Here is a 17,375-nt window from a genome sequence, read left to right as displayed (position 1 = left end):
CTGTACTGCACAACTACTGACTGACTCACTTTCTGCAGTAGCCTCTAACACTCAGTTCCCCCTCCTCTCACTGGGCCGGCTGTTAAAGATTCAGGAACATGCATTTAACCCTTCCAAGTATAAGAGGGCAGGCTATTACCTCTACCACTACTACATCTGTAAAGCAAATGAGAAGATGTCTGTCACTTGCTACAGCGTGCTGCACATTGAAGTTTATGTGCTTTGCAGAAGTAGCCATAAAACCTCGTTCAGACTTCTCTGCACACAGAAATCAAACTGACTGACTGAGCATAATCTGAGATAAATCAGTGTTCAGACCAAAGCAGCAGGATGATTACACTGCTATGCTCTGAACACTGCTTTGGAGTTGGACGTGAGCCCCCCTTACTCCCGGGTCTCTTTTCAGCAGCGCAGGTTGCACCAATGATATTTCCGCCTTTGGTTAGGTTCAAGTAACCCTCTGAGGACTTTCATTTTGTCTAAACACAACAGCTTGTTCACACATGCAGCTTTCCCCAATACATTAGTTCAACTTAGCATTCAGCTGTTTAGTATGTGTTTTGGCCTTTAGACCAACACAGATTAAAAAATCATGAAAAAAAAATCTAATATAATGTTTTAAAGCTTTCATGCCAACTAGTGTTGTTTCCAATGACATTCTCAATCTGTTTTTACACACAACAGCCACAAGGGGTCACCCTATCAACATGATAATGCATGTATATTGAATACTCCAACATGAAAAACGTAAGGGATATTTGGTCCTGTTAAGATTCTCTCCAATTAGACTAAAGCACATATTTCATATTACGAGAAGACATATCAAGTTTTTACTTGTACAACGTGGAACGAATAGATAAATGTTTTTATCATTATTATTATGGAATAATATTTAATATATTTTGCAAATGTAAACACGGCACAGTTCAACTGAATAAACATTAATGGAAATAAATATGGAAATTTATTTTGTGAGGTAAAATATTGTTTAAAAAAAGGCAGTGAAAATGAATCCTCTGTGATCCCGTGCTGTAATGTCTGTAATGTCTTTTGCTTCCTCATATGCCCAGGAGATGTGGTATGTTCTGTACATGGTCAGACATAGACAATTTTTAAAATGAACTTTTGTTCGTGGGAAAACCGCTTTCAAACCTGGTGACACTTATAGGACATAGGATTATCTAGAGAGATTGTCCAGAACCTTGCACATAGCAGAGAATGTATTTGTAAGACAAAATCAGGAATGGAACAATCAGAGGAAAAGTATTTTTTCAGCGTTTTTTAATGCAAATTTTCAGCTGCGTTTTACAGTACAAGCAAAGTCTGTGAGATTTCAGAAATTTCATGCACACACATTTTTTTTGTCATCGGTATTTTGTGCTTTGCGTGTTTTTTTCCACAATAGAGCATGTCACTTCTATCAGCATTTTTTCAGCAGTTTTGCAGCGTTTTTCACCCATTGAAAGTAATGGGCAGTGACAAAAATGCTGAAAAAACGCTGCAAAAAGTAAAGTATCAGGTTTTTCTGCGTTTTTGGGCCAAAACCAGATGAATTGAATAGGCAATTTTTTTTTCCGCTAAACTTTATCAACATACGTAAAGAGACGAAAGGACAGTGACAAAAATACAGCAAAGAAACAAGCAAAAAGCAAGCAAAACCTGCTTTTTTGAGGTTAACCAGATATTCATAAACTGTCTAATAAGTGTATATGCTAAAGACAATTTTAAAAATGACATTATATGTGAAAAATAATGCTTTAGAAAAAAAAAACTAAAGGTTAAAATGAATATTTGAAAGAAAAAAATGAAAATTTTTCCTTTTAATGAATTTTAGTAATATAAAATAATGAATATCTGTTCAGTGTATCTTATCTAGCAGATCAGAGCCTCCCTCGTAGTCCACCTGTCACACCAATGTTTTCTCCATTGATATACAAAGCATCTTCAGAACATAAAAAGGATGCTATACCACCACAGTCCTCTGGTTCACCAAGCCTGAAAAACAGTAATTAAATAGTAATTAAAATAATGATAATAATAATTTGGTAATATTAGATCTCATATGAAAAGAAGAGTACAAATGGACAATAAGTAGTGACATCTGTAATATACAGTAATAGACATGAGTATGGATACAATTTTTGGATTGGCCTAGAAAAAATAAATATTTTTACCATGTTAGCCAGTAGATAGAAACATATTAAGATTTGAGAGTCCTCAGTGGTTGATTCCTTTTAATGGCTAACAGAAAAGATGGTAACAAATAGCAAGCTGTCGAGACTACTCAGGTCTCTTCATCAGGCATAGAGTAACACAAAATCTGAAGAGTCACATATTTATACACAACAGGACACAGAATTGTGACATGGAGAAAACAGTTGTGGCAATTGCTTCAATATTTACGGCCACAACTGTTTTTCCCCTTCCCATATTGATAGTTCTACTTCATGTCACTTCTCTTATTTACTGCACTATTCTATGTCCTTTTGTGTATAAATATGTGACTCTTCAGATTGTGTTATTCTTTGCCTGATGAACAGACCAGAGTAGTCTCGAAAGCTTGCAATTTATTGTAGTCTTCTCAGTTAGCCATTAAAAAAGGTATCAACCACTGAGGACTCTCAAATTTCAATATTTTTCTTGGAATGGCCTAGAGACATTTTTATTTGCTTCTTTTTATATACATGTCAATCTAAAGTGCCGTTATTTTGCCCGCTTTGCTTTACTTTAGCAAGCTTAGGCCACGAACCCACTATCAGTATTTGGTCAGAATTGGGTCAGTATTGTTTCTCAGGAGTGGGAGCCAAAAGCAGGAGTGGTGATAAATGCAGAATTGGTGCACATGTTTCTATTACACCTTTTCTCTGATTTTTCCTCATATGGTTTTGGCTCCCACTCATGAGAAAAAATACTGACCGAATACTGACCAAATACTGATAGTGGGGCCATGGCCTTATAATGATGCTGTAAATAACATCAGTAGAACCTTGTCAGCTGTAACATGATGTTTTCTATTTTTAGAATGTAGAGATGAGCGAGCACTAAAATGCTTGGGTGCTCGTTGCTCAGGTCGAGCAAATCGTAATGCTTGGGTGCTCGACCCGAGCAATCCAAGCAACGAACCCAATGTAAGTTAATGGGAAACACGAGCATTTTTCTGGCAGCCCCTCCCCGGAGGTCTGGAGGGGGCCTAAAAATTTGCTAAATCGATGGGAACAGTGCTCAAATGATATGGGAACAGCATGGGGAAGACCCCTGGAAGCATCTCGGATTCTTAGGTCACTGCTGTGAACAATGTTATCAGAGTATTACGCCACTTTTACGGACTGACAATAAAACATGCAACTGTTCCCCAAAACACCAATAGGGAATCACCAGGGAAGTTGCCATTTCAATTGCTAGGTCTTCCTGAGTCTGGCTCTTTTTTAAAGACTGTCCAATTAACCCAAAAAAGGCCATATGCAACATCTGCCAAGCCAGCATCAGCAGCAAAACTACCAGCCTGACCATCACCAGCATGCTCAAGCACATGACAGCAAAGCATCCAAGTTGTTGGACCGAACATCAGGGTCCAGAATCAGTATCTGTGGGAGACACCACTGCATCCGTCCATGATACAGGTGAAGAATGCCTTCCACCCTGCAACTGTCGTTGCACACTTGCAACCATTACCGTCAGCAACCATGTTCACGTACTTGCCCCAGTGCAGCATTCTGTTGCCCCTACGTTCATTCTTTGGAATGCAAACCCAAATACACAGCCACCCACCCACAGGCCACAATACTAAACTGCCACATTTCTCGACTGCTGGCGCTAGAAATATTACCTTTTAAGCTCGTGCAGGGGGAAGCTTTCCACAACCTCATGGTGGCGACTGTCCCTTGGTATTTGATCCCCAACAGCCACTATTTCTCCCGATGTGCTGTCCCCACCTTATAAAAGCATGGGTCCTAGAACAGTTCCCATACCCTCACAAATGCAGTTACTGGGAAGGATCACCTAACCACTGACACGTGGACAAGTGTTTGTGGCCAGGAACGGTACATTTCACTGACAGCATACTGGGTTAAAATTGTGGAAGTCGGGAAACAGTCGGACCCTGAGACAGAACACGTCCTCCTGAAGCCGAGGATTGCGGGTCCTGAGTCAATCAGGGTTGCCCCCACATTCTACAGCTCCTGCACCTCCTCCTCTTCAGCCTCCATCTCTGAAATGACCACATGAGTTGTAAGCTGGAAGCACTGCAGATCTGCCTCCACCAAGTGGCAACAGGCACTGCTGAAGCTAATATGCATAGGGGACAAACCGCTGAAGAGTTGTTGACAGCTGTAACAGAGCAGGCAGATCTGTGGCTGTGACCCCTGAACCCACAGCCAGGCATGGTCATGTGTGACAATGGCCGTAACCTGGTGGAGGCACTGAAGCTAGGCAACCTCGCACACGTACCATGCCTGGCCCATGTGCTCAACCTAGTGGTTCAGCAGTTTCTCAAAACCTACCCGGATCTGCCTGAGCTGCTTGTCAAAGTATGCCATGTGTGTGCCCATTTTCGGAAGTCAGCCACAGATTTCACTGCCCTTGGCATGCTTCAGCAGCATTTGCAGCTTCCAGCTCACCGACTGGTGTGCAATGTCACCACGTATTGGATCTCTATGTTGCAGATGTTGGGAAGGATTTGTGAGTAGCAGAGGGCAGTTGTTGAATACCAGCTTCAATACACTCGTCATTATTCAAGTCAGCCCCCTCACATAAGAATTGATGAGTGGGCATGGATGTCAGACATCTGTGCCATCCTTCAAAACTTTGAGGACTCAAATTATAGCGATGAAGCCAAAATTAGCATCCCCATCCCGCTTCTTTGTCTTCTAAAACGCTCGCTGATCAAAATTAAAGATGATGCATTGCAAGCACAGCATGATGAGATGGAGCAAGGAACTATACATAGTGATGCCACACAGCCCAGCCTCATCTCATCCCAATGTGGATTGGGTGATAATGAGAAGGAGGAAGAGAAGGAGGAAGAACAGGAGCTCTTTTCCTGCACTACAGACGGTACTACCCACACAACATTCATACCATCTGTTCAGCGTGGATGGTCTGAGAAAAGGGAGAATGAGAAGAAGGAGGATGAGGAGGAGAGCATTGACAGTCATCCTCTTGGTTAGGACTGGGAAGACATGGGTGGTGGCAGTCTGGCACACATGGATGACTTATGTTCCTCCGCCTTACCCGTGACCCTCTCATTGTATGCATTTTGGCTGACAGTAAGTACTGATTGGTCACACTTCTAGACCCACGCTACAAGGAGAACTTTCTATCTCTCCTTCTCATGGCGGAGAGGTCTAGTAAAATGTTGCAGTACCAGAAGGCCCTTGTTGCTGAATTATTTAAAAAATTCCCATCTGAAAACGTTGGCGGCAGAGATCACAGTTCCTTAGACAACCAAGGACTACAGGTGAGGGAGACCCAAATATGATGCACCAGAGGCAGGGGAACACTGTTTTTCAAATGGGTGGGACAGTTTTCTAAGACCCTCCCCACGCCCAGAACCTGATATGCGGGGTACTCTGACAAGGAGGGAAACGTTTTAGAAGATGCTGAAGGAGTACCTTGCCGACCATACCAACATCCTCCGTGATTCCTCTGTGCCTTTTAATTATTGGGTATCCAAGCTGGACAAGTGGCAAGAATTGGCTCTCTATGCCTTGGAGGCCATGGCCTGCATGGACATTACCAGTATAGGAGACCCACTCCTTAACAATGGTAACATTTTTTTTTACTGAGGCCCTCCTCTATGTCTCTTTAAAGGGGTATTGGGGTGCGTCAAATTTTTTTGCAGCCCTTGCAATCATTGCATACGCAATAACAGTATAGGAGACCCGCTCCTTAATGTGTATGATCATGTCTCGCACACCACAAGGCCAGATAAGGTAGTGAAATGTTAAAATTACACTTACTGGTGAATGTATTTTTCACCATTGAAAGCAATGCAAAAGTGCAAAAACGGATTAAAACGCTACGCGTGAATATAGCCCGAGGCGTGGAGGAGCATTTTGTTTTTTGGGGGGGGGTTATTTTTTTAGCCTTTTATGCAAGCCATTACTTTGGAAAGAATGTTCCTTGTTGTTTTTTCCAAGAAAATCCATTGCAACATAGTAACATAGTTTTTAAGGTTGAAGGAAGACTAAGTCCATCTAGTTCAACCCATAGCCTAACATGTTGATCCAGAGGAAGGCAAAAAAAAAACATGTGGCAACACTAAGCTCCACATTGGGGAAAAAAATTCCTTCCCGACTCCATACGACAATCAGACTAGTTCCCTGGATCAACGCCCTATCAAGGAATCTAGTATATATAACCTGTAATATTATACTTTTCAAGAAAGGCATCCATGCCCTTCTTAAATTTTAATAGTGAATCACTCATTACAACATCATGCGGCAGAGAGTTCCATACTCTCACTGCTCTTACAGTAAAGAATCCCCGTCTGTGATTATGATTAAACCTTCTTTCCTCCAGACGTAGAAGATGCCCCCTTGTCCCCGTCTCTGGCCTCAGAGTAAAAAGATCAGTAGACAGGTCTTTGTACTGTCCCCTCATATACTTGTACTTAGTAATAAGATCACCCCTAAGCCTTCTTTTTTCCACAGTGAATAACCCCAAGTGTAATAACCTGTCTTGGTATTGCAGTACTCTAATAACCTTGGTCACTCTTCTCTGCACCCTCTCTAGTTCAGCTATGTCTTTCTTATACACCGGAGACCAAAACTGTACACAGTATTCTAAGTGTGGTCACACTAATGACTTGTATAGAGGTAAAATTATGTTCTCCTCATGAGCATCTATGCCTCTTTTAATGCATCCCATTATTTTATTTGCCTTTGCAGCAGCTGCCTGACACTGGCCACTAAACGTGAGCTTGTCGTCCACCAATACACCCAGGTCTTTTTCAGTTACAGTTTTGCCCAGTGATTTACAATTAAGCATATAATTATACATTTTATTTCCTCTGCCCAAGTGCATTACCTTACATTTATCCCCATTAAAGCTCATTTGCCATTTATCAGCCCAAGTTTCTAGTTTACATAGATCCTCCTGTAATATAAAATTGTCCTCCTATGTATTGATTACCCTGCAGAGTTTAGTATCATCTGCAAACATTGAAATATTACTCTGTATGCCCCCTACAAGGTCATTAATAAATATTTTAAAAAGAAGGGGGCCCAATACTGACCCCTGTGGTACCCCACTGTTAACTGAGACCCAGTCTGAGTGTTTTCCATTAATAACCACGCTTTGTTTCCTATCACTGAGCCAATTCTTAACCCACATACATATATTTTCCCCTATCCCAATTGTTCTCATTTTATGTATCAACCTTTTGTGTGGAACCATATCAAAAGCTTTTGAAAAGTCCATATACACAACATCCACTGCATTTCCTTGGTCCAGTCCGGAACTTACCTCTTCATAAAAACTAATCAGATTTGTTTGACAGGAACGGTCCCTCGTAAACCCATGTTGATATTGGGTCATGAGGTTATTCTTCTTCAGATACTCTAGTATAGCATCTCTTAGGAATCCCTCCAGGATTTTACCCACAGTAGAGGTTAAGCTTACTGGTCTATAATTGCCAAGTTCAAATTTTGTCCCCTTTTTGAATATTGGCACCACATTTGCTATACGCCAGTCGTGTGGTACAGACCCTGTTATTATTGAATCTTTAAAGATTAAAAATAATGGTCTATCTATGACGTTACTTAATTCCTGCAGTACTCGTGGGTGTATCCCATCCGGGCCCGGGGATTTGTCAACTTTAGTGATTTTTAGACGCCGCCGTACTTCCTGCTGGGTTAAGCAAGTGACATTTAATGGAGAATTTTTGTTATCACTGATCATGTTTTCGGTCATGCGATTTTCTTGTGTAAATACGGTTGAAAAAAAATCATTTAGCATATTGGCTTTTTCCTCATCCTCATCCACCATTTCACCCAGACTATTTTTAAGAGGGCCAACACTATCATTTTTTAGTTTTTTACTATTTATGTAGTTAAAGAATATTTTGGTGTTATTTTTACTTTCTCTGGCAATGATTCTCTCTGCCTCAATCTTTGCTGCTTTGATTTGGCTTTTACAGAATTTATTTAATTTTCTATATTTATTTAATGCCTCATCACTACCTACTTGCTTTAGTTCTCTAAATGCTTTCTTTTTGTCACTTATTGCGCCCCTTACAGCTTGTGGTTTTGTTTTTGTATGTTTTATTGTGAGTCTGTAAAAGTGGCATAATACTCTGACAACATTGTTCACAGCAGTGACCTGGGATTCAGAGATGCTTCCAGGGGTCTTTCCCAGGATGTTCCCATGTCATTTGAGCACTTTTCCCATCAGTTTGGGCAATTTTTAGCCCCCCTGCAGACCTCCGGGGGGTGGGGGTGCCGTAAAAATGCTCGAGTTTCCCATAGACATACAGTACATTGGGCTTGTTGCTCGGGTCGAGCATCCGAGCAGTACGATTTGCACGACCCGAGCAACGAGCTCCTGAGCATTTTAGTGCTCATTTTTCACTAGTGTGCAAGTGTGTGGCAGCAGCGATCTCGCTACGTTTGACACGTAGCAGCGACCAGGCTCCTACTGTGAGATCGCTGGTCGTGTCGAAATGGCCTGGACCATTTTTTGATCGTTGAGGTCCTGCTGGGTAGCGTGCATCAGTGTGTTTGACACCTTACCAACGACCTCGTTGGCTACTCAGAACTGAGAAGTCGTCCCTCATTGAGGTCTGGATCGTCAGAGTAGCTGCTATGTGACAGGGTCCCAATGACCGCCGACATCGTTATACAGGTCGCTACGGGTCACCGTATCGTTGCTGCGTCGTTGGGAAGATCTGACTGTTTGACATCTTACCAGGACCACATAGTGATCGGGATTGCTGTAGCGTTGCTAAGTGTGACGGTACCTTTACACAGTTCAGTCAATGACAAATAAAAGCAGTACAATAAAAAAAGACAAATGTGAAAAACAACATTATATAAATTTGACATTGCCACAACTCACACTTACCTGAAGTATAAAGTTGCTAACTTACTGCTCAGTGCACATCATAAAAACAAAACTTTAGCAGTCCTAGCAGAAATACAATTTCTTTTCATCATTTTACACAATGATTTTTTTTTTTTCCCCACAAAAACAAACACTCATTTTTTTTTTAATTAAAAAAAGGTAGATAAGATACAGATTCCATGATTAGTTTTCATTTTTATAGTAGTGAGTGATGCTAATATTAGCAATACAAATTATAATCAAACAACAACTTAGTAGACATTTAATTACTAATTTACTTAGATTTTATTACATATGTTACAAAAGTAAACAAAGTATTTTACCTGTAAAAACCTAGGGCATCCAACAAAGATACCACATTTGGAGTTTTCCACATCTGTGAAAAGTAAATCATAGCATTTTAGGATACCATCTGTGTAAATAGAAAATACATAATATAATTCAATAATATCACTAAAATGTCACTGCTAAAAACATATTGGACTCACTATTCAACAGCATTTGAGGTTGGCCATTAAAAGAATAATTGAAGAAAATATCCACTAACCACTTTGCTGAAGCTCGTATTGATTAATCCCAGAGCAAGTCCATTCACTCTGATGTTCATAGACAACATTGCTTGAGCCATAACATTTGTTAGTCCAAGAAGCATTGTTTTAGTTAGTGCGTATGTCCCAATATCCTACAAAATATAGAGATCAAAATTAGTAAATGCATAAAAGAATTTATTCTCTCATCATAACACCACCAAATAGGATTAATCTTCACTTTATTAAAGTGCTGTTATTTATCTTAATTAGGTATTAAGGATGATTTTATGAAATTTTCCAAAAAACAGGCGATGTCTCGCAGAACTCTGGTCAGGAAGCCATGTGGCTAGTGTGTGGCCACTGGAACATAGCACTGCGAATCACCTCTTATTTGTGACATCTCTGTTGTCTCCTTTGCTTAGTGGGCCACTGAGACATCATTGTACTTCAGAGTGATGCACACAGGATATTTCTGTGGCCTACTTGTGGTATCTCAGTACTAGAGATGAGCGTTGTTCTACTCGAACTGTTCGCCAATCTCAAATTCGAGCTGTTTTGGGCGGTGTTCGAGCCGTTCGGCGAACACGAACAATTTGAGAAAAATTCGGCTGTTCGAGGTTATGTTCGATAACTGCTCGTGCACCAAAATCATAACTGGATTTTTTCTCAGTAATGATGAAAATTAATGTTAATAGGCAGTTTGAGTGTACAGCGGGGTGGGGGGAGGGGCAGGGGATGGATCTCTGCAGGAACAATGAAGATCTCCATTTTTTTTTCTCTTTCCCGCAATTACAGTGGGGAGGTGCAATCTGTCAGCCTATCAGCAGCGCACACACGGAGTGAAGTGCTTTTTTTCACACAAGCAAGGGCATGTGTCATTGGCAGTGTATGTCACATGTCCTTGCCCTATAAGACCAAGCCATTTTCCCTGTCGCCACCATTTTCTCACTGCTGCAGCTGCGTGTTAGACGGCACCGCTGTTGCTGTGTGCGCTATACCTTGTTAATTTCAAGCCAATTTTCGCACAAATCTACAGATAGCTTGGGAGTAGGGAATAGTTGTGATTGCAGTCCTTTTAAGGACTAGGTTACAGCATTTCCTACGACTTTTATCAGGCAGGTCTGTGCTCTTAAATAGATAGATTGTGGGAGTAAAGACTAATTGTAATTGGAGTCCTTTTCAGGACTAGGTTACATCAGTTCCTATCAGTTTTTTCCATGCAGGTCTGTGCCAGTGCTGTGCAAGTTTTTTTTCACAGCATTTGGCTGAATCTAGCAAAGCTAATCCTTTTTGGCCTATTGCAGAGTGTGTTAGTCAGTGGAGTAGCCTATCTGTGTTGCAAGATATACCACCTGTGTATAGAATACCAATTTTTTTACTGCACCTAGTGAAGTAAAATCTTTTGGGCATAGCATCATTCTATTAGTCCATCTATACTGACCTCCATCAGGTTGCAAATTGAATATAATTTTTTTCTGCATCTAGCTCTGAAAAAATATTGGGCTTCTAGCTGTGTGTGGGACTTGTTGTATTAGTCCATCTATACTGACCTCCATCAGGTTGCAAACTGAATATATTTTTTTCTGCATCTACCTCTGAAAAAATATTGGGCTTCTAGCTTTGTGTGGGACTTGTTCTATTAATCCATCTATACAGACCTCCATCAGGTTGCAAACTGAATATATTTTTTTCTGCATCTACCTCTGAAAAAATATTTGGCCTTCTAGCAGTGTGTGGGACTTGTTCTATTAGTCCACCTATACTGACCTCCATCAGGTTGCAAATTCAAAATAATTTTTTGTCTGCATCTAGCTGTATTACTCCATCTATACTGACCTCCATCAGGCTGCAAATTGAATATATTTTTTTCTGCATCTACCTCTGAAAAAATATTGGGCTTCTAGCTGTGTGTGGGACTTGTTCTATTAATCCATCTATACAGACCTCCATCAGGTTGCAAAATGAATATAATTTTTTTCTGCATCTAGCTATGAAAAAATATTTGGCCTTCTAGCAGTGTGTGGGACTTGTTCTATTAGTCCACCTATACTGACCTCCATCAGGTTGCAAATTCAAAATAATTTTTTGTCTGCATCTAGCTCTGAAAAAATATTTGGCCTTCTAGCAGTGTGTGGGACTTTCTCTATTAGTCCATCTATACTGACCTCCATCAGGTTGCAAACTGAATATATTTTTTTTCTGCATCTACCTCTGAAAAAATATTGGGCTTGTAGCTGTGTGTGGGACTTGTTCTATTAATCCATCTATACAGACCTCCATCAGGTTGCAAACTGAATATATTTTTTTCTGCATCTACCTCTGAAAAAATATTGGGCTTCTAGCTGTGTGTGGGACTTTTTGTATTAGTCCATCTATACTGACCTCCATCAGGTTGCAAACTGAATATATTTTTTTCTGCATCTACCTCTGAAAAAATATTGGGCTTCTAGCTGTGTGTGGGACTTGTTCTATTAATCCATCTATACAGACCTCCATCAGGTTGCAAACTGAATTTATTTTTTTCTGCATCTACCTCTGAAAAAATATTGGGCTTCTAGCTGTGTGTGGGACTTGTTGTATTAGTCCATCTATACTGACCTCCATCAGGTTGCAAACTGAATATATTTTTTTCTGCATCTACCTCTGAAAAAATATTGGGCTTCTAGCTGCGTGTGGGACTTGTTCTATTAATCCATCTATACAGACCTCCATCAGGTTGCAAACTGAATATAATTTTTTTCTGCATCTAACTCTGAAAAAATATTTGGCCTTCTAGCAGTGTGTGGGACTTTCTCTATTAGTCCATCTATACTGACCTCCATCAGGTTGCAAACTGAATATATTTTTTTTCTGCATCTACCTCTGAAAAAATATTGGGCTTGTAGCTGTGTGTGGGACTTGTTCTATTAATCCATCTATACAGACCTCCATCAGGTTGCAAACTGAATAAAATTTTTTTCTGCATCTACCTCTGAAAAAATATTTGGGCTTCTAGCTGTGTGTGGGACTTGTTCTATTAGTCCATCTATACTGACCTCCATCAGGTTGCAAATTGAATATAATTTTTTTCTGCATCTAACCCAGCCAATAGTTTTGGCCTAATACCACAGTTTGGCCACTCAGCTCTGCTCGGTTCCCATCCATTGTTTTTTTGTGCAAACAACTCCAGAGTTGTGAATTAGTTAACCACCAAAATGAGTGGAAAAAGGCCTGCTGCTGGTGGAAAGGGGAATAGGCGTGTTGGGAAGGGGAAAAAAGGTTGTGTCCGTGGGGTAGGTGTTAAAGCAACAGTAACATCTGCAGAAGAAAGACCATCTTCCAGCTGAACTAAAATGTCTACTTCTTTTAGCGGACAATGTGATAAGATCCCTTTCTTACGGCCACGCCAATCGCTACAAATTCCAGATGAGGCACAAAAACAGCAGGTGCTTCAACGGATATCAAGTGCTCCTTTAAGTGGGCTCTCCTCCACATCAACTTCAACATCACAAATACTCCAGTCCTCAAAGGTGTCACCCCAATCGCACTTGCTTCCTCACAGCTCCGAAATCTCCAGCTGCTCGTCTGAGTATGAGGTAGAACAGATGGTTGAGTCTGCAGAGCTGTTTACTCATACTATAGCCTGGGAATCAGAGGTCGACTCCAGCGCTTCTGTGAATCCATACGAGGAAATGATCTGCACTGATGCCCAGAATCTTTATGAGTCGGATCCAGGACCAGACGCAGAAGGTTCTGACCATAATGTAGACCCTCATTCCCAAACTGTAACTCCTGTTGGTGGAGACAATGAGGAAGACGATGATAAGACTCAAATACCTGATTGGAGCGACAACTTTAGTTGTTTGTCAGGGCAGGAACAGGTTGGCTCTGAGGACGACGGGTGTGATAACGCACAGGGTGATGATGATGAGGTTGGAGATCCCACTTACTGTCAACCCACAGTCAGCCAAGAGATGAGGTCAGCAGAGGAGGTGGAGGAAGATGCTAGTGACGACGAGGTCAGGTTGCGCCTTCCTGGACAGAGACGTAGTACTGGAAGCACGTCAACAACTGCATCCTCAAACACAACTCTGCCTCTCACCACAAGTCGTGGTGGCTCTTCAGGTCGCATGGGTGCTAAGCCTTGCATAGCCTGGGCATTTTTTCAGAACGATAAAGATGACCCAACTCGTGTTATCTGTAACATTTGTCAGCAAAAGCTAAGTAGAGGCCAAAAAATACATAGTTTGAGTACTTCATGCATGAACCGGCACTTGGACATGAAGCATAAGTTGCAGTGGGAAGCTCAGTGTGCTACAATGTGGCCTAGCCGGCCGGGCCAACCACCGTCTGCCATATCTTGTGCATCCGCGGCCTCTTCATCCTCTGTGACTGGGGGGACAGCAGTCACACCTGTTTTGGGGCGCAGACCTGCCACCTCTTTACCCGCAACAGCCAGCGTGATTGGCAGGTCATCATTTTCTTTGGAGGTGGTAACACCAGCTGGTGTTGAGCGCTGTCCGACATCGATAGCACCACCTTTGGATCAAGGCAACCTAACATGTCCGCCTGCATCTTCCTCACAGACCGGCAGTTTGCCGGGGACACCCTTATCAACCCCGTCTAAGCACAATAGCCAGCCCTCGGTCCCTCAGATGTGGACAAGTAAAAGACCATTTCCTCCTAGCCATGAGAAAGCTAAGAGGTTGAATTTCACCATCTGCAAGCTCTTGGCTACAGAAATGCTGCCTTTCCGCCTGGTGGACACAGAGGATTTTCGAGACCTTATGTCCGTCGCAGTGCCCCAGTACCAGATGCCCAGTCGGCACTACTTCTCAAAGAAAGGTGTGCCTGCGCTCCACCAGCATGTCGCACACAACATCACCGCTTCTTTGAGAAACTCTGTGTGTGACAGGGTGCATTTTACCACAGACACTTGGATGAGTAGGCATGGACAGGGGCGTTACAAGTCGCTGAATGGGCACTGGGTCACTATGGTGACAGCAGGACAAGGGGCTGCTGTCCAAGTCTTGCCGTCCCCACGAGTTGTGCGTCAATCCTCTTTATGTCAAAGTTCCTCCACTGCTTCTGCCTCCTCAACCTCCTCTCGGTCTTCCACCTGCACCCAAAGCCTGTCTGGTCATGCCACAAGCTTTCTAACTGCACAGAAGGGATCCTGCACACCTCCTTACTATGCTGGCAGTAGGGCTCAACGTCATCAGGCGGTTTTTACATTGAAATGTCTGGGAAATGTGAGTCACACAGCTGAGGAGTTGTGGTCAGCTCTGGAGAACCAATTTCATGAATGGTTGTCTCCACTGGACCTGAAACCAGGGAAGGCCGTGTGCGACAATGCTGCAAACCTGGGTGCGGCCCTTCGCCGGGGCAATGTCACTCACGTGCCTTGTATGGCTCACGTGTTGAACCTGGTTGTCCAGCAATTTTTAGCCCACTATCCCAGACTAGATGGCCTTCTGCAGAGGGAACGGTCGCTGTGTGCTCACTTCCGCCGTTCGCATCCGGCAGCTCAGCGACTTACATCTCTACAGAATTCGTTGGGCCTGCCACTTCACCGGCTAAAATGCGATGTGCCTACCCGGTGGAATTCAACTCTGCACATGTTGCAGCGACTGTGGCAGCACCGACAAGCCCTGGTGCAATACGTTCTGACGTATAGCCTGGGCCAACGAGATCCAGAGGTGGGCAAATCACGCTGGAGGAGTGGTCTCAGATCAGGGACCTATGCACCCTTCTGCACAGTTTTGAAATGGCGACGAAGATGTTTAGTGCTGACGATGCCATTATCAGCATGACTATTCCGGTGATTTACATGCTGGAGCACATGTTAAACAGAATTCGGAGTCAGGTGGTGGCACAAGAGGGGGTGGAGGAAGTAGAGGAGGAGGAGTTGTATGCGGAAGGGCTAACATCTGCAAGGTCCAGACGGTCGGCAGCACCAAGGCGGCAGGCATGTGAGGGTGGGGGAGATGGTTTTACCAGGGCGCATGGTAGCAGCCAAACTAGTGAGGAAGGTGCAGGAGCCCAGGAAGAAGTGGAGGACGAACTGATGGAAGACTCATCAGATGAGGGAGACCTTGATCACATTTCTGTTGCGCGAGGTTGGGGGGAGAGGACAGAGGAAGGAAGCATGATTGTTACCTCGCCACCAACACAACAGGGACTTGGTGCTCCTGGATGCGCAACACACATGAGTGCCTTCTTGCTGCACTACCTGCAACATGACCCTCGAATTGTGAGAATTAGAAATAATCCTGACTACTGGGTTGCCACACTGTTAGATCCCCGGTACAAAAGTAAATTTGCAGAAATTATTCCTGCCATAGAAAGGGATGCACGCATGCAGGAGTATCAGCAGAGACTGTTGCAGAATCTTACATGTGCTTTTCCACAAAATACCAGTGGTGCACGTAGTGAATCTCACAGTTCCAACTTGCCAACCATGGGACCGTCAAGTGTTCAGCACTCAAACCGTAACAGAACCACAGTATCTGCTGGTAACATCAATTTTGCGGAATCATTTCACCACTTTTTTAGCCCATCCTTTGCAAGGCCACAGGAGACAAGAAGTCTGACACATAGTCAACGCCTAGAGACGATGGTACAGGAGTATCTCCAAGTAAACATTGAAGCCATGACTGTGTCACTGGACCCTTGCTCTTTTTGGGCTTCCAATCTGGATAAATGGCCGGAGCTAGCCACTTACGCCTTGGAGATCTTGTCATGCCCCGCAGCCAGCGTTCTGTCTGAACGTGTGTTCAGCGCTGCTGGTGGTGTGCTGACAGATAAGCGCACGCGGCTCTCCACTGATAATGTAGACAGACTCACGTTCATAAAGATGAACAAATCATGGATCCGAAACGACTTTTCTACCCCTGTGTCATCCTGGGGAGAGTAAAAGCTTGATGATTGGTTAAAATCACCCTACCAACCGTTTTAAGCTTTCAAATTACTAATCATGTTTATCTGTATCTTGGATGGAAAATAATTTGGGCTTTGTAGCAGTGTGCAGCACTGATTCTATTAGGCCATCTATAATAAGCTCCACCAGATTTAAAATTACTAATCATCTTTATCTGTATCTTGACTGGAAAATAATTTGGGCTTTGTAGCAGTCTGCAGCACTGATCCTATTAGGCCATCTATACTAAAGCTTCACCAGATTTAAAATTAATAATAATTTTTAGCTGCATCTAGCCCGGAAAATAATTTTGGGGCTCCGAGATGCGCAAGACACATAAGTGCCTTCTTGCTGCACTACCTGCAGCATGACCCTCATATTGTCAGAATTCGAAGTAATCATGACTACTGGGTTGCCACACTCTTAGATCCCCCAAACTTTTCGATCAACCTTTTCATTTTAATAAAGACCAAAAAAATGGTCATTTTTGAAATTATAAGCGTTAGCAGGTTGTTAGAAACTGAAATCAAACAGTTTTCAACTCAAAACTTTATTCTAGGTGATGTTACATTTTCACATAGGACCCCTTGTTCGAAAGGAGCTTCTGAACTCTCTCGTCCATTGAATTTGTCAGGTTTTGGATGGTTTCTGCTTCAATTGTTTTGCATGAGGACAGAATACCCTCCCAGAGCTGTTGCTTAGATGTGAACTGCCTCCCGCCATCATAGACACTCCTTTTAATGATGCTCCAAAGGTTCTGAATGGGGTAGAGGTCAGGGGAGCATGGGGGTCACACCATAAGTTTGTCCCCTTTTATGCCCATATCAGCCAGAGATGCAGATGTTTTATGTGCAGCATGAGATGGTGCATTATCATGCAAAAAAATG

The 17,375-nt window shown here is 42.6% G+C and overlaps 1 protein-coding gene across 3 annotated transcripts in view; it reads right to left on the bottom strand.

Annotated features, from left to right (window-relative positions):
• Positions 1-1,278: 1,278 nt before the first annotated feature.
• Positions 1,279-17,375, bottom strand: part of LOC141258137 (dehydrogenase/reductase SDR family member 4-like) — a 207,685-nt gene continuing 191,588 nt past the window's right edge. For 2 of the 3 annotated variants that reach the window (XM_073673146.1, XM_073673156.1), the window contains 3 exons: positions 9,608-9,742; positions 9,384-9,436; positions 1,281-1,995 (listed from right to left, as the gene is read on the bottom strand). In XM_073673146.1, coding sequence (XP_073529247.1) covers positions 1,881-1,995; positions 9,384-9,436; positions 9,608-9,742 — 303 coding nt within the window. In that variant the 3' untranslated portion in view covers positions 1,281-1,880. Of the gene's footprint in view, positions 1,996-9,383; positions 9,437-9,607; positions 9,743-17,375 lie in introns of all 3 variants that reach the window. The other variant, XM_073673151.1, reaches the window with a different exon arrangement.

This window comes from Phyllobates terribilis, unplaced genomic scaffold (genome assembly GCF_046119375.1).
Source record: "Phyllobates terribilis strain yellow unplaced genomic scaffold, ASM4611937v1 Scaffold_1__5_contigs__length_1240528914, whole genome shotgun sequence".
Classification (NCBI taxonomy): Eukaryota; Metazoa; Chordata; class Amphibia; order Anura; family Dendrobatidae; genus Phyllobates; species Phyllobates terribilis.
Note: the sequence above shows the minus strand (reverse complement) of the source record. Positions and strands in the feature narration are given on the sequence as shown.